The 17,780-nt window shown below is 50.2% G+C and overlaps 1 protein-coding gene across 1 annotated transcript; it reads left to right on the top strand.

Annotated features, from left to right (window-relative positions):
* Positions 1-7,564: 7,564 nt before the first annotated feature.
* Positions 7,565-8,473, top strand: LOC128933604 (olfactory receptor 14J1-like; the record flags this gene model as incomplete). The annotated part of the gene is made up of 1 exon (XM_054270557.1): positions 7,565-8,473. A coding segment is annotated over exon 1 (909 nt), but the record flags the coding sequence as incomplete, so codon positions are not given.
* Positions 8,474-17,780: the final 9,307 nt, after the last annotated feature.

The following is a 17,780-nucleotide window of genomic DNA, read 5'->3' as shown; positions in this document are numbered from 1 at the left end:
GAACCAAGGACATCTTTCTGTCTCTCTTGGGCTACATGGTCCCAAGGGCCCAATGTGAAGCAGCAGGGCTTTGTGAAACCAAGAGGCCATTGCTGCATTTCAGGGCCTCGTGGAGCCAAAGGGCTCTTGTGATCCTGCGGGGCGCTGTGGATCCATGGAGAGCATTGTGGCATTGCAAGGCCCCATGGAATCATGGAGACCAGTGTGACACTGTGGGGCCCCATGGAACCAAAGGAACATTGTGACCCTGCAGGGTCCCATGCTTCCATGAGGCTATTCTCACCCTATGGGAAGTTGTGGAATCAAGGGAATCATTGTTGTACTACTGAGCCCCAATGGAACCAAGGGGCAATGGTGACACAGCAAGGCTTCATGGAACCCAAAGGCCATTAGAACACTGTGGGGCCTTGTGGAACTATGGAGGTCATTAAGATCCTTAAGGACTTGACTAACCAAGGGGCCATTATGACACCTTAGGGCATCATGGAAGCAAGAAAACCATTGTGACACTGCAGGGCCCTGTGGAACCAAGGGAACATGAAATAGGTGTGGCAGCCTTGGTTTCCCTGGGGTCACCTGACAGGTTTGGCTGACCTTGGAATGTGGATGGCCACTCCCATCTGCCCCTGAAACACTGGGGCTCTGGGCTCTTCTTTTTATGGGAAAGAACTGTCCATCTTTTCCAGGCATCCATGGCCAAAATTTGGATTCCACCTCCAAATTTCTGTGTATCCAAGTATTTCTGCCAGAGAAGTTGCCAGGACAGACAAGTCTGGCTGGTCTTTGACTCCTGAGGGGCAGCACTCACCTGTTTTCCAAACACTGGAAAGGGCTTTCTGCTTTTCTTTTTATGAAGAAACCCCCATCCCTCTTCTCCAGACACAAATGTTTTAAATTAGGACTCCACATTCATAATTTCAAAAATCCAAGAGTTGCTCCAAGCAAACCTGCCCGGACAGACAGGTCTTGCGTTGGCCTCTGGTGGTTGCTGTTCATCAGCTCCTGAAACATGGGGGCTCTGTGGTTTCCTTCCTATGGAGACCAATGGGACATTTGGGAGCCTTGTGAAATGAAGGGGCCATTGTGACACTGCAGTGCACCATGGATCCAAGGCACCATTGTGACACTGTAGAGCCTCGTGGAACCCAGGACATCTTTGTGGCTCTCTTGGGCCACATAGTCCCAAAGGACCAGAGCAAACCAGCAGTGTGGGAGTTGGCCTGGCTGTAACTCAGAGTCAGCCAGATTTTACCCTGGTAGAACTGGCGCGAGTTTCAAGCCCTGGGAATCATTTCTTTAACTTAGGGTGAGTTAGAGAGTTCCCCCATAAGCCTTTAGTGTTGTTATGCTAAGTTGTCCAAGTTCTCCTTCCCTACTGGTTACTTGTGTCCCCTATATGGTTATTGTTCTAGAGTGTTTTACCCTCAAGTGTATATATTGTTGCTTCGCCTTTACCTCAGGTCTTTGAATCCCACCCCTCATACTGTGTTCAACTTTTCCATGTTAATTGTTTTTCACCCTGTTACTAAAGTTCTTTTTGAGCAACTCCATTGATCCTGCTTGTTGTAGCATTGGGGGGTAGGACAGTTGGGATGGACAGAGATGAGAGATCTCTGAAGCCAGGTCTTGGAACTTGGGGTTTGTTGCAATGGGTGTGGCAGCAGGAGCCTTGTTTGGAACTGTCAGCCACAGCTCAGAGCAGGCCCGAAAGAGAAGCTCAAAAGAGGTGCCCAAAATGGATGCCCAAAAGAGGAGGGGAGTTCCCGTTACAATACAATAAATCTTTTTCTGTGCTGCATATTCTAATTTTCACTAAACAATATAATACAAGATACAAATCTTATAGCATTTACAAACAGCCTATTAGAATCATTACATTACCATACTGTGTTACATTTTAAACCATAAAAACTACTCTTTGGACATCTTCTGCCAAACTAGTTGGGTCTGCTCTGACCTTTGGACCTGTCTGCAAGCAGGAGGTATTGTTTCATCAAAAGAAGATTACCTTCGGCCGGCCATACTATTGTTTTCCATTTGTTCAGTAACTAAGACTTGGTATCTCAAAGCTTGCTTTCATTTCAATCTCGCTTATAGTTTCCATATTCTCAAATTCTTTTGCCAGGCAATCATATTTATAAGGCTTTCCTGTTTCCTCTTCCCCAGCATCTGCTTCTTTTCATTTTCACCACCCTTGCCCTGAAGTTGGGGAACCAGAATGGTTTGTCACAGCCAACCTCATTGAGACCCTTGGCGCCCGAACCTTGAGACCCTGATATTCAGTCATGTCAGCTGAGGTAAGCTGATGGATAGGCCAGCGCTCCCCGGGATTTTTGATTGTACTGGGCCCGAAGATTCATCATTGCTTTGAGGGACCTTGGCCAGGATCCACAGGGACAACGACAGTCTCACCTGCGTAGGATTGCAGGTGGGTTTGGGGAAATGCAGGACAATTATCACCCATTTTGCCACTGTGTTTTTACAATACGCATCCACATCCCATAATTGATTTGAAGTGTTCCAGTGGCTGTTCCACCTGAGGCAGAGAAAGAGAAAAATGGACAGCCGGATTCCCAAAGTAGAAAGGAGCATACAGGGATGCTTTAAGTTAATTCTCACGGATCATGCCCAAATATATTCAAAGAAAAACTTAAAATCAATCGTGAAGTGGATTATTAAAATTTTTCCAGATGCCCCTGAGCCTGACTGTCCTCCCTCAATCTTGGCTCCTCCACTTCCTACTACCACAACCTTCTCTTTCACCCTGAATGAACCTCCAGACTCCACCCCCAGAACTGCAGGTCACACCCCCACTTTCAATCATTCCACCTTCAGCCGGGGCCATGCCTCCAGAATGCCAGCCCAGGGGTAAGCCGTCCTAAATCAAGACCCTTCCTCTCCAACATCTGACAAAATGGCAGTGCCCTTTGCCTCCCCCTCCGGCAACAATATAACCCCATGGTCACAGATACTAAGCCCAACTGTCACACTATTTCTAATCCAAATGTTTCTCCTCCAAGTTATTCTTCCTCCTTAAAAAACAGTTTGGATTCCCCAGAGCCACCTTGCCCCTCAACCCCAGAAGGTCCCTAGGAAAGGATTCGGAAGGAAGCAGTTAAGGAAGGAGACTGGCAAATAGTCCCGAAACTCCTTGTTGCCCCGGTATGTTATGAAAGAAGGGGGCAGAATCCCAGGTATCAGCCATTGGTTTGAGGGGAAATCAAGGATCTGTGTAGGGCAGCTAAAGACCATAGGAGGGACTTCCCTTGTTTTAATGGCCTAATGAGGGCCATGTTTACAGCACATGTCTTAACTCCCTATGATTTAAAATATATTATGACCATGTTGTTGTCACCTACAGAATACAGAATACTGTGAAAAGTGGGATGGAAGTGTTTACTAAATCGATTAACAGCGACTATGCTAATAATGAGGCAAGAGCGGAATCAACCATCTAGCTGGAGAAGGACAACACAGCCTACCAGATGACCAAGCAGCAGGTATCCCTAGAGAAGTATTGGATGATATCAAAGAGACGGCTTTGCAAGCTTTAATCCAGGTATTGGATGGTAGCATCCCCAATGTGGACTACCTTGGGTGGCTGCAGCTAAAGCTTTAGGACAATCAGACCATCTTGGGTGCCTGTTAAGTAAGCAAACCAATGCTACCTCCCTCACATTGAGTGGCCTGCTCTCAGACATAGAGACCATCAAACATGCCACCTTGCAGAACAGCGATAGAGTTTTTACTCTGGGCACATGGGCATGGCTGTGTAGACTCTGAGGGCATGTGTTGCATGAACCTCTCCAGCCACAGCGAGTCAATCCACAAGAGCATTCAGGTACTTGAAGGATTCAAGAAGCTTCAAGTGGAAAAAAAAGACTGGTTCAATAAACTCTTCCAGTCCAAGGGACTAAAGGGTTGGATGATGTCGAGCTAAAGCACGACTATTAATTCTCTTAGTGGTTTTTGTTGTATTGTTAATTTTCCCATGATTGTTTGAATGCTTTTAGAAAGTCTTACAAAATTCTTTCAGTTCCATCTTTGTTGTAAAACAGAAAGGGGAAAGATACCCAACACAGGCTCCTCATGGACTCCTTGGAGGAGAGAATTGGAGGCCAGGATGGCACAAAAAACTCTCAGAGACTCGGTGAGGAAAGGAAAATCCTTAAAAGTACCTAAAAGTATTCTTAAATCCATGAAGTACCTTAAAAACCTTGAGTATCTCAAAGCATTAATGAGCCCTGCTAAGTTTCAGTACAAAGCTCTCAAGGGACTCGTTAAAGCAGATAATTGGGACCATGATTGCACAAACCTCTCACAGAGTCTGTATCAAAAGGGAAACATCAAGTACTTTGAAAAAACTGAAGTACCCTGAAGCATAAATGAGACCACTGAGTGTTGTTACTGACAAGGCCTCTCCAGGGACTAATTACAGCAGTAATTGGAGGCCATGATTGCACAAACCTCTCAGAGACTCCAAGGCAAAAGCCAAACCAAAAGTCCTTTGAAAAACTTGCACAGAGGCTCCCAGCACAGAGGCAGCTCCTGTCAAGGGCAGTGCTGCAGAGAGACAGCTCTGCCCAGGAGCAGCTCCTGTGCACAGCCCAGCAGGGCTGGGGCACTGCCTGCAGCCACCCCGGGCACAGCACAGGGGCACACAGGGGTTAAACACAGCCTGGGCTGGGAGCACAGAGCAGAGCTCACTCAGGGCTCTCTAGAGCAGAAATCATCGCAGGTATGAAACAGTCATTCCCTGGCTGTGGGAAGAGGAGCTTCCGTTCCTGCAGGGATCTCCTGGAGCTGGCACATCCCGCAGCTTTGAGGACCTTTCAGGAGGACTCTCAGAGCTGCTCCAGGGCAGGGTTGTGGCCCTAGGGCAGGGCTGGCTTTCCTTGCTGCCCCAGCCCAGGCACAGCCCAAGGCAGCTCCTGTTGCCAGGCTCTGCTGCAGGGCTGAGCAGCCGGGGCTGCAGCCAGGGGTGCCCAGGGCTGTCCTGCAGAGCAGGGTCCTGCATCCCAGGGCGCTGTGCTGGGGCAGGGACTCTGCTGCCTGCCAGGGACAGCTCTCAGCTGGCCCGGGGAGCTGCTCCCAGCGCTGGGGAAAAGCTGTGGGGGGAAGGAGCCACCCTGAGCAGGGCAGGGGCTGCGGCTGAGAGGGGCTGGATAGGGCAGGGCTGCTCCCATCTCCAGACCAGCCTGGGCACAGCTCTGGAGGACACTTCCCAAAGAAGGTAAGCCTGGGATTGCTGTAAAGGTCAGGAGCTTTCCTGAGAGTGTTTCAATTTCCTTCTTGGACAAAGATGGGAATGTTGGGGTGGTGACAAAAAGATTTTTGTGGTTTTTACATTTTTATATATTCATAGCTCTCTGAATTACTATTATATAGTTACAATTCTATAATCCTAACTTAACTCTATAAACTCTTAACTGTACTGAACCACTATTATATTCCTATATGGCTTTAATCCTGAATTAACTCTAGTATGTCTCCTTACCTTTTTCTTAATAACCTGACTGTCTAAATATATTGCTAAAATGCGGTATAGTCCTATTCTTTTATATAGTGCTGAAATAATATATAGTCTTCTAGGAACTGGACATATAGGAGCATTTTGGGTTTTGAGAATGAGCAGAATATGAGCAGTCATTATAAAAAGTGAAGGCAAAGAAGTCTTTGGACCTACTCCAATGGGTTGACGCAGGGGTGTGTAACTAGGGAAACTGAATCTCCTTTTGGAGGTTTGGAGGTTCCTGTTAAATATCCTAATTAATCAACCTTAATAAATTGTTGAAATCAGGAGCTGGGTGTACCCCATCCTGACTGGGACACCTGGAAGCTTCCAATAAATATCTCATTTTTACTTTACTGTTCTAACACTGCTGCAAGGGGGATTTTTCCTCTTTGGGTTATAGACAACAGAGGGATAAGAGAAGCAGAACAGGAATTGTAATCCCAGAATCACAGAACATTCTGAGTTGAAAGGGACACACAGGATCATCAAATGAATGTTTGAACATTTACAGAGACTGCAGAACTGTGACTTAAGCTGGTCAGTCTCTCTGCTGCTAGCCTCCCAAAGGCCCTCAGCCACTCCTCAGCCCTGGACAGCAGCAGCATCACCTCTGCAGGGTCCAGCAGGGCTCTCCTGAGCTGCCCTTGCCCAGCTGAACACAGAGCCTGCCCCAGCCAGGGCCCTGCACACAGGCAGGTTTCTATAGGGCCGGGGCCAGGGCACACAGGCTGGGATGGGCTCTGTGAGTGCTGGCAGGGACAAGGCTCCTCTCAGGAGGGAACATCCAGGCCCAGGGAGATGCTCAGGGAAGGAGAGGGGGCTGAAGAGAGCAGTGCTGGGGGCAGGAGGGCACTGTTGGTGTGTGGGAGGTACCGGGCATAGTTGGGCATGGGAACACTCTCCTGAGTGCCCGGCTGTCTCTGCCCTGCCCTCTCAGGCACAGCACCACAACATCTTCTCTTGGTTCTGCACTGCCCTGATATTGACCCTGTTATCTGCTGCTCTCAGGGAGGCTCTGGAATTTGCAGCAGCTGAGTCAGGCTCTGCCCTTGGCATACCTGCGAGGCAGGGTTGTGTCCATGGGAATGGGGTGTCCAAGTTTCCCTGGCACCTGTGGGGCTGTGGGCAAAGCAGTCCAAGGGAAAGGGGAATGAGCTGAGCCTCCTCCCTGAGATCCCACCATGGGCACAGCCGGGGATCTCCTTGCTGTGCCCTTCCAAGCTCTGAGCTGCCCTCCTGGTGCAAATCTGTGCCAGAGCCTCTGGGAGTTCCCTGAATGTCCCATGGGGAAGGGCAGAGCTGCCAGAGCTGAGGAAATGCTGTTGGGTTTGCCAAGGGAGCCGTGAGTATCCTTGGCACAAGGGGGTGCTGAGACCTTGCCCAGAGACCTTTAGAGAAGGTGAGACATTCAGGGATCCCTCTGCTCTGGGCAGGGTCTGGTTTATCGCAGGGTGACTCAGGAGTGTGATTGTTCTCTGATTGCAGCCAAAGGTGCAAAGCCAGGGCAGCTGGGAACAAACCCATCCAGCCCCTCACCTTCCTTTAGCCACAGGGAATCCTTTGCCTCTCCCATCTCTCAGTGGCAAACTCTGAGTGCAGCAGAAATACTGGGGATTTCTGACCTCAGAGAGCCAGGAATGATGTGTGGGTAGGAAAACAATTCCTAAAACTAACTCCTGCCCTCTATTTCCTTTAGAAATGGGAGTGCAGACGCTACCAAGCCTTTCTGCATTAGGAGTGGTTCCCCTGACAAATCCTGAATATCCAGCCTTGTACCTCCACCACATGGCCACAAACCCAGGGCAGTGGGGCAGGGATGGCTCCTCAAGAGCCTCCAGGCACAAGCCTGGCTGCTTCTGGCAAACTCAGCCTGCACAACTGGAGCTCAGGCAGGGACCCAGGTGAAGGTTTTCCCAGAGAAGGAACAAGTGTGAGTGAGTCCCAGCAAGACAGTCTGCAGGGAATGGCCCAGGTTTGGCTCCAAGCAGCCTCTCCTGACTTATCACTGTCCTTTATCCATGAACAGGTCCCCAAGTGTAGCCCCAGCAAATGTCCAACAGCAGCTCCATCAGGCACTTCTTCCTGCTGGCATTGGCAGACACGCGGCAGCTGCAGCTCCTGCACTTCTGCCTCTTGCTGGGCATCTCCCTGGCTGCCCTCCTGGCCAACGGCCTCATCATCAGCGCCATAGCCTGCGGCCACCACCTGCACATGCCCATGTTCTTCTTCCTGCTCAACCTGGCCCTTACTGACCTGGGCTCTATCTGCACCACTGTCCCCAAAGCCATGCACAATTCCCTCTGGGACACCAGGGACATCTCCTACACAGGATGTGCCACACAGCTCTTTTTCTTTCTGTTCTTCATCTCAGCAGAGTATTTCCTCCTGACCATCATGTGCTACGACCGCTACGCGTCCATCTGCAAACCCCTGCACTACGGGACCCTCCTGGGCAGCAGAGCTTGTGCCCACATGGCAGCAGCTGCCTGGGCCAGTGCCTTTCTCAATGCTCTCATGCACACAGCCAATACATTTTCCCTGCCCCTGTGCCATGGCAATGCTCTGGGACAGATCTTCTGTGAAATCCCACACATCCTCAAGCTGTCCTGCTCCAAATCCTACCTCAGGGAACAGGGCCTTCTTGCTGTTACTGTCTTTTTGGTATTTGGCTGTTTTGTGTTCATTGTTTTCTCCTATGTGCAGATCTTCAGGGCTGTGCTGAGGATCCCCTCTGAGCAGGGACGGCACAAATCCTTTTCCACCTGCCTCCCTCACCTGGCTGTGGTCTCCCTCTTTGTCAACGCTGGCATTTTTGCCTCCCTGAAGCCCCCCTCCATGTCCTCCCCATCCCTAGATGTGGCAGTGACAGTTCTGTACTCAATGGTGCCTCCAGCCCTGAATCCTCTCATCTACAGCCTGAGGAACCAGGAGCTCAAGGCTGCGGTCTGGAGACTGATGACTGGACAATGTAAGAAACATTAAACTGCTGGACAGTTTCTTAAAATAATTTGTAATAAAAATTATCTTTGATACTTCTTGTTGGTTTCATTTTGGAGCTTCTTTTTCATTGTTTACCTTTTTTAATGTTGTCCCTAAATGAAAGTAATCAATTTTGCCATATCTCATTTTGTTTCTCCACATGTCCACTGTTATGAACAAAAATTCGGTTAATATTTTTTTTGTGAGAAAAAGTTACAAAAAGGCAGCCAGATCACTGTAGCTGCCGAAGTTCTTCGTGTTTTGTTATTGTAATCACGGGTCGTTGTCGTTAATGGTTGTTTTTGTATTAGTAAAAGCCCTGGCTGGGGCGAGTTAATGGCCCTTCTCCTGGGTGGGGACCTTCCCGAGGCTAAGTTGTACCTTTCCCAGAATAGTGAAGACACCTGAGAGGGTGGAGGGGGGGTTATGCAAAGTGACTCCCAAGACCAGAATGCTTTGTGGGACCCCCGACTCCAAACCCACGGAGAAACCCCAAAAACAACGAGCCACCTAAGAGTTGAGAGACTGGAGTGATGTCTGGACGTGAGGAGCTGAATGCTGAGCCTGCAGAGACGCGGAACACCTTCGGACCCTCTCGCCCTGACCAAGAGAGACGACCCCGGCGGTGAGACCAGGCTGACTGAGTGGGAGGGGCACCATCTGACTGGGATCAGCAGGCCCTAAAGGCTCCCACGAGGATCTGATCCCCAGCTCTGCCCCTTGTGGACAGAGCTGTGCATATCCTCCTCCTCTGAGTCGCCTTGGGGGAGACGATGGATGCTGCAGACCCGTCGAGCCGCCCAATCCTGAGCTGATCACTTTTAATAAAGGCATTAAAAAGGAGAAGAATTCTCCTGGCCCTGTTTATTTCCGGGAACACTGGGAACGCTGTGTGAGACACTGGGACATACTGGGAGTGACACTGGGGAGGACTGGGACAACCTGGGTAACAGTGGGGACATTGCGGAGAAGACTGGGGACACTGGGGCATCCTGTGGATGACAATGGGGGGGAACTGGAAGGGACTGGGAATAAATTCAGGTGTATTGGAAGGGACTGAGCTCTACTGGGAGGGACTGAAGGGGCACCAGGGTTGAACTGGGTTCTACTTGGGATGAACTGGGCTGTACTGGGGTTATACTGGTCTGTATTGTGAATGAACGGGGCGGGACTGTAGAAGTTTGAATAGGCTGTTCCTGCCTCCACCGCATCCCATTTTCCGAGACTCCTGCCCATCACCGCCCGCAGTCAATCAGCACCAGAGATCAGGGATACGGGGGCGGTGCCTAGAATGGGAAACTTTTTTGCTTACAACTCCCGTCATGCCCTGCAGCTCGACTGAGCCCTATTGGAGTCGGGACTATAACGCCCGTAATGCCCCGCGCTCCACAGAACCCCGGGATCCGCCACCCCCCTTGTCCCATAAGTGTCCCCCAGACCCTCCAGTATCCCTCAGTGCCCCCTTAGCACGCATTCGGGACCCCCCAAAAGCGTCCCCGGATACCCTGAGTGCTCCCAACCCCACAGATGCCTGGTACAGCCACTTCTGGAAATTCATCTCCTCTCATCCCCGCGGTCCCAGAGCCCCTCAGAACACAGTCCCGCACCTAAAACTCCTGCCGTGACCCGTGCCCTAAAGAGCCTGGTTAGAGCTCCCAGACCTCCTCCCAAGGGCTCCCGAACCATTTACGTTCCCCCTGAGGGCTTTAAGTCACGGCTCGGACGCAAAAGTATCTCCCAAGTGCCTCCCCTAACCTCCAAACATCGCGTTCAAACCACTTCCGGGACTACAGCTCCCATCATGCTGCGCGGCGAACGTCCAGCGCTATTCCAGCCGGGACTTCATCTCCCGTCATGCCCTGCGCCCCACTGAGAGCCATTGCAGCTGCATCTCGAACTCCACGGCCCCATTAAATCATATGATCCCTGCGCCTACAACTCCCATCACCCCCTGCGCCCTGTTCGAGACCCCCCCCAAGGGCCCGCCCGGACCCCGAAGGGCCCCAAATTCTCCTCCCTGACCTCCAGGGGCCCCCTGCACCACCCAAGTGCTGCCCTGGACCCCGAACTATCTCTCGGAATCCCTGAGTGCCCCTCTGAGTGCCCACCAGGCTCCCCCAAGTGTCCTCCAGACCCTCAAGTTCTCTCTGAATTCCCTCCCCAGACACAAAACTGCCACAAACGTGCCCCAGAAAGTTCTCCATGGACCCCGAAGTGGCCCCTTTTACCCTTTCTGTGAAAATGAAAAAAAGATGACAAAAGGATTGAAAACAGGACTAATTACCATAAAGATAGAGAAATCAATAGCACAGTGGTTAATGAATTGATGAAGGGAATTGTGTTACTTAGAACCAATGACCAATACATTTTTTCCTTGCTAAAAAAGTATGGATTTTTTAATATAAAAATTAAAATTTGGTAATATAAATATAGAATAATACTATTATAAAAAAGAAAAATTTTTATAATTTATTAATTCATTACATTTAATTTTATGGGAAAATGCATACATTTTTTATGCTTTGGGATGTCATTCTGTAGGACATGGTCCAAAGATCCCTCATCTGCCTCACGACCACAGTCAAGGACGGAGATTGAAGCCCTCCCCAGGGACTGAGATGAGACCCTTCAAATTCTAACCCATGGTGCTGGCGTGACAGGAGCGGGATGTCTGCCATGGGAATCGGGATGTTTCCCATAGGAACCAGTCGTGAAACAACGGGCCCAACTCACTGCTGGCACCGGTTTGTGCTGTTCAGAACTGGACTGTCTGTGCCTGTTCACAATGGATTTACTCTCCACTGTTCCCTCCATGTGCCGTCCTGCTCCCCTCCCGGCGGTAGATTATAAAAGAGCCCTGAGTTAACCAAAGACTTTGAGACTCTCCCCGACGTGACCAGACAGATCTATTGACCAGACCACGAAGATTTCATCTCTCTGTTGGTAGCTATTCCCTCCCTCCTTTTCTCTGTCTCTCTGTCCTTTATCTCCTTTCTAATCCTTCTGTGCATGTGCTGCGGGCACTCAATAAAAGTGCATTTCTTTTGGTTAATACTGAAAGTCCCCTGCTGTGTCTATTTGCACTCTGAGATCAGTGAAACGAACCATCGTGACCCCCCTTGTACCAGGGGATGGTGACACAGCCTGATGGGGTTGCTGCCCACAGCATGTGAACATGATCTTGGTGGCGACTGCGCTGGTTCATCTGCTCTTGCTTTCTGGTCTCCCTATCCCAGAATTGCCTGTGCCACCTGCTTTTCTTATATTGTGGTTCTCTGCAGTTCCTTCAATAGTCAGCCCTTCTTAAGTTCATTCTTGTAATAGGGGATCATCACCTCCCCATCATAGCAAGTGCATTCGAATGCACTTGAATGCATTTTGCCTGCATTCCAAATATGGTCCCTGTTTTTGACTTAACGTTGGATGTCTGTTTGAATTTTCTACCTCTATCGAGGCAGGGATTGAAGGTACTTGTGATGATATTTAGTGTTCAGTTTCAGGTAGTTTTTGTTTCTTATCAGTGACACAGCCTCACAACCATGAGTTCTGCAGCCTTTCATCCAAGGCACTAAATGGCTCACTGTCTCTTGTTACAAGACCTGGGTGGTTCCAAGGAGACCATGGTGATACTGGGGATCCAAGGAGACCGTGGTGACACCATGGAAATTCATGGAACCATGGGCATTGTGACACAGCAGGGCTTCAGGGGGCCAAGGAGTCAATTAGGACTCTACCAAACCTCATGGAAGCAAGGGCCCATTGTGACACTGGAGAACTTCAGGGAACCAAGAGTCTCTTGTGACACAGGGGGTACTCATGAAACCATGGAGACCATTTAGAAACTTCAAGACCTGATGGAACCAAAGGTCATTCTGGCACTTCTGAGCCTTGGAAGCAAAGAGACCACAGTGACACAGTGGGGCTCTGTGGAACCAAGGGGCCGTGGTGACATTGTGGAGTGTCATTGAACCAACTGTCCATGGTGGCACTGCAGGGCCTGATGGAATCATGGGCACCATTGTGACACTACAGGGTGTCATGGAAGCAAGGGGCCATTGTCACACTCTGGGGCCTCTTGGGATCCAAGGGCACTTGGGATACCATGGAAATTATGGCAACTGTGACACCATGAAACCAAGGAGACCATTGTGACACTACAGGACCCCATGGAACTAAGGATTCATGGAACAGTGCAGGATACATGGAACCGAGGGGCCGTTGTGAAGCTGTAGAACCAAAAGAGCCCATTCTGACACCGTGGGCCCCCATGTATCCAAAGGTCCATTTTGACATTGCAGGGCCTCATGGAATCCTGGAGACCACTGTGAAACTTTGGGGCCTTGTTGAATTAAGTGGCCCTGCAGGGCCTGATGGAACCAATGAGACCCCATAGAACCAAGGGTCCACTGTGACCCTGTGGTACCAAGGTGTCGTGGGTTGACCCAGGCCAAATGCCAGGCATCCATGTGGGCTGCTCACTCATTCCCCTCTGCAGCTGGACAAAGAAAATTTAATAAAGGGTTTGTGGGTTGAGATGAGGACTGGGTGAGATCACTCATCAAATACTGTCCTGGGAAAAACAGGCTTAGCTTAGAGATGTGGAATTCATTTATTACTAAGTCATAGTAGGAAAAGGGGAAATAAAATAAGCCCCTCACCTCCCTCCTTCCAGCTCTGCCTCCTACCCCAGCAGTGCAGGGAGTCAGGGAATGGGGGTTATGGTCAGTTCATCACCCATGGCTTCTGCCCCTGCTCAGGGAGAGGAGTGGTTCCCCTGCTGCACCGTGGGTCCCTCCCAAGGGAGACAGTTCTGCCGGAGCTTCTCCCATGTGAGTCCATTTCAGGGGCAACAGCCCTCTGCAAACTGCTGCAGTGTGAGTCCATGCCAGGGACAACAGTCCTTCCCAAACTGCTGCAGCATGGGTCACTCTTCCAGGGCGTGCATTCCTCCAGGGACAGGCTGCTCCAGCCTGGGAGCAGAGCCCCTCTCTCCATGGCTCTCCTACAGCGTGCCTGGGTCTCCAGTGCCTGGAGCACCTCCTGCCCCTCCTTCTGCACCGACCTTCATGTGTGCAGAGTTGTTCTTCTCACATGCTCTCCCTCTGCTCTCCTCTGACTGCAGTTAAAACTGTGCTACAATCTCTATTTTGATTTCTTTTTCAATCTGTTATCGCAGAGGCATTGCTACCATTTGTAACTGGCCCAGCCTTTGCCAGCAGCAGGTCCATCTTTGAAGCCACCAGGAATTGGCTGTGCCAGACACGGTGGAAGCTTCCAGCAGCTTCTCACAGGAACCATCCCTGTGCCCCCCTGTGAAATACAAAGCTGTGTTTCATGTCAGGTACATACAGGCAACATGGTATTTGTGATTGTAATATGGGTGGAAACCGACCATGGGACAGTTATAAAGACAAATTCTAATAATTACTGAGGAAAGTAAAGCATGGAAGAAGGCCTTTGAACCTATCCTTTGTTCGTAATTAACCTTTATATGTCTTAAGTTGATTTAGGAGCATTTGAATCAAAGCTTTAAGAATGTTGCTTTTTGACAGGAACTTTCTGCTTGTAGTTAAGCCTTAAAGAGTTTTGCAATAATAACCTTTTGAAGTATAATTTTAGAAGATTGCTTGTAGTAAGGAACTTTGAAACTATAGCTTTAGAATATATAAAAAGAAACTTGCTTATCTCACTCCTTAACAAAACTGTGAAAAGCAGCTTGAGAAAGGAAGATGAACATCAACTCAAGGATTAATAGTTTTGACCAAGGGAAGCTGGACATCACTGTTATGAGGTTTATAGTCCTTGCAATTAAAAGGTGGACCCACATCTGGAATCTGGACCACACTATCTGGGAGATTTCTTCCTTCTTTCAGAAAGCAAACCACCACCATCTGTGGATATTCCTTTCTGGGATACATCCTGAGAAAAAATACATCACAATAGGTATAGAATTGTCACATAAAATTTGGGAACCGAAACTGCTGAGAAAGCTGATGAGTACCCCTATAAATACCTGTAAGCCTCAACTATCGATGTGCAGTTGGAGGGAAAACTTCCCCCACTGTACCCAGCGCTGTATTGCTATTACTTTACCATAGTAATTAATGACTTGATTGCTGCTTGAATATTGGCCTAGTCAAGCTTCTCATTTATAACACCCTTGTGGTGGGAGCTGGGAGAGAAGAAGGGGACGCTGGCCTGTCCCTCAGGGGAGGCGCGGCTCATTTGCTGACAGCCGGTGCCTCCCAGCTGAAAACTTTCAAACTCAGTGTTTTTCTGGGACACAACATTTTTCACAGGCTGATTTGCGTTTGGTCAGGTGGTTCTCGCTGGGATTTGGGGTGCCTGACTCCCCTCATGGGCACCAGCGGCATGGGGGATGTGGCTCCCAGAGGCGCTGCCTCTGGCCACAAGCCCGGAGGGGATGGGGGTGATGTTGAGCAGCAGAAAACAGGAACACGGGAATTTGAATCGTGGGGTTCAGTTGGGGGGGTGGACAGCGAGCATCGCTCACTTTTTCTGGGGAAAGAACACCCCCAGATCCAGGATGGAGATCCTTGGGAAAGCTTCTCTATCCCAGCTGCCAGTGTGCACTGGTGGTTCTGGGGGGAAGGAGCAAAGCGTTTGGTCACTCCTGCTGCCAAGGCACTGGCAGCATGGTGGGGGTGGGCTGTGAGAACAAAGACCCCGCCCTGCAGGCCAGGTCTGGGCTGTTTGGCCTGCCCACTGTTGGATTTGGGGGCTTTGATCCCCCTACTCAGGCCTGGGGCTCTGTTCTGTGGACCTGGTCTGGGGTCCTTGGTCCGCCCACTTGGACTGGGGCCAGGGACTCGGTCCCACCCAGTGGTGCAGGTCCAAAAAACTCTCTGCTGCTGCTGCTTCTGCTACTGCTGCTGCTGCTGATCATTCTGGAGAAAAAAAAAAAAAAAAAGGTGGACAGAGCTACCAGCTCAAAGTAATGGAAAGCCACGAGTCAGACTCAGCCCAAGTGATTCAATTAAGGACAGTGGCCAGAGCATTCCAGAAATTTTCTCCATATTGTTTGATAACTATCAATGGATTTTTTTAAAATAGTTATTAGTGATTTTTCTTTAGCAGTTCTTTGTTTCAGGATTCTGCAAGACTGTTTCAGGACCAAAAGGGACCTTCAGGGATTTCAAAGATCAACACCTTCAGTGACTGGGATTGTACTGGGATACTATGGGGATCATACTGGGAGCAGCTGAGCCCATGCCGGGGCAGACTGCGATCACACTGAGGGAGACTGGATCATACTGGGATCATACTGGGATGGAGTTGGAGCCTGCAGGGGGCAATTGAGACCATATTGGGGACAGATGGGATATACTGGGAGTGACTGGGATCATTCTGAGGGTGACCAGGAGCAGCTCTGAGCAACTGGGATCATGCAAGGAGCAACTGGGAGGAACTGGGAGTGACTGGGTGCGTGCTGGGGTGATTGGAAGCCACTGGGTTTATACTGGGATGAACTGGGGTCATGCTGGAGGTGACTGAGATCATACTGGCAGTGAGTGCCACTACACTGAGGCTGACTGGGAGTGGTTGTGAGCAAATGGGATCATGCTGGAAGGAACTGGGAGTTACTGGGAATGTGCTGGAAGGAACTGGGGTACACTGGGAGAGACTGGGAGTGACAGGAACAAAAGTGAGGGTGAAAGGGAGCAACTGGAACCATGTGGGACACAACTGTTTCACACTGGCAGGGACTGGGAGCACACTGGGATCATCTCTGGATCATACTGGGAGGGACTGGACTAACACTGGGAGTGTCTGAGAGTGACTGGGAACACACCCTGCAAATCATTCCCCATACTGGGGGGGTCTGGGAGCAACTGGGAGCAAGTGGCATCATACTGGGAGTGACTGGGTTGATCTAGCTGGAGGCAAGTGGGACCCTACTGGGAGTGATTGGAAGTTACTGGGATTATACTGGGACCATACTGGGAGTGCTGGCATGTGACAAGGATCATACTGGAGCTTCCTAGGCTCCTATTGGTATTGAAAGGGAGCAACTGGGATCACACTTTGGGCTACTGGGAGCAACTGAGAGAAACTGGGATCATGCTGCAAGCAAACTGGAGGAACTGGCAATGACTGGATGCATGATGGCGGCAACTGGGATATGCTGGGCATGACTGAGATGATACTGGGATAACAAGCACCTTACTGGGATCACTGTGAGTCTGGGAAGAACCATGGACATGCTGAGGGAAACTGGGATGTACTGGGAGTGTTTGTAATCATACTGGGAATGACTGGGAACAAGAGGGACCATGCTGGGGAGAACTGGGACCATGGTAAGGGCAACTGGGAGTGAGTTGGAGTGACTGGGTCTACACTGGGGGCAACTGGGCATGACTGGGATCATGCTGGCAGGGACTGGGATCACATGGGGAGTGACTGGGACTATAGAAGGGACAACAGGGTTCAACTGGGATCACACTGGGAGGAACAGGGAGCAACTGGAACCATGCTGGGGGCAACTGGGATCATACTGGGTCGTACTTGGACTGCACTGAGGGTGACTGGGAGTGGCTGTGAGCAGCTGGGATCAGGCTGGAAGCAACTGAGGACAACTGGGACTAACTGGGAACATGCTGGGAGTAATTGGAATATGCTGGGAGTGATTGAAACCACAGTGGGGGTAAATGGGAGCAACTGGAATCCCACTGGATGATAATGGGAGCAGCTGTGCCCATGCTGGGGTCATACTGGAACTGGCTGGCATCATACTGGGATTGACAGGAATTGTACTGGGAGTATCTAAAAGTGACTGGGATCCTACTGGAACCAGACTGGGAGTGACTGGAAAGGTGCTGGCTATGACTGGAACCATGCTGGAGGTGACTGGGAGCAACAGGGCCCACACTGGAGTGACAGGGAGTCACTCTGAGCATGACTGGAATCATACTGGGAGGATCTACGAGTGACTGGGATCATATCGGGGTGGTTGTAACCATACTGGGAGTAACTGGGTGCAACTGGGATCATCCTGGGAGCCACTGGGATTACAGCAGGTGAGAATGGATCCTGACTGGGGGTTACTGGCAGCTACTGGGCCCCTTGCTGGCAGGAAAATGTGGACACATTGGGAGCAACTGGGATCAACTGGAGGATACTGCAACCATGCTAAGGGGACTAAGGACACAACTGGGGTAACTGGGATCACACTTTGGGCAACTGCCAGAAACTGGGATCATGCTAGAGGCAAGTGGGAGTAAGTGGGAAAGACTGGGATAATTTTCAGGAAACCAGAACCTCACTG

This window comes from Melozone crissalis, unplaced genomic scaffold (genome assembly GCF_028551555.1).
Source record: "Melozone crissalis strain CALT ecotype California unplaced genomic scaffold, PUWL_Pcris_2 ptg000011l_1, whole genome shotgun sequence".
NCBI lineage: Eukaryota > Metazoa > Chordata > Aves > Passeriformes > Passerellidae > Melozone > Melozone crissalis.
Note: the sequence above shows the minus strand (reverse complement) of the source record. Positions and strands in the feature narration are given on the sequence as shown.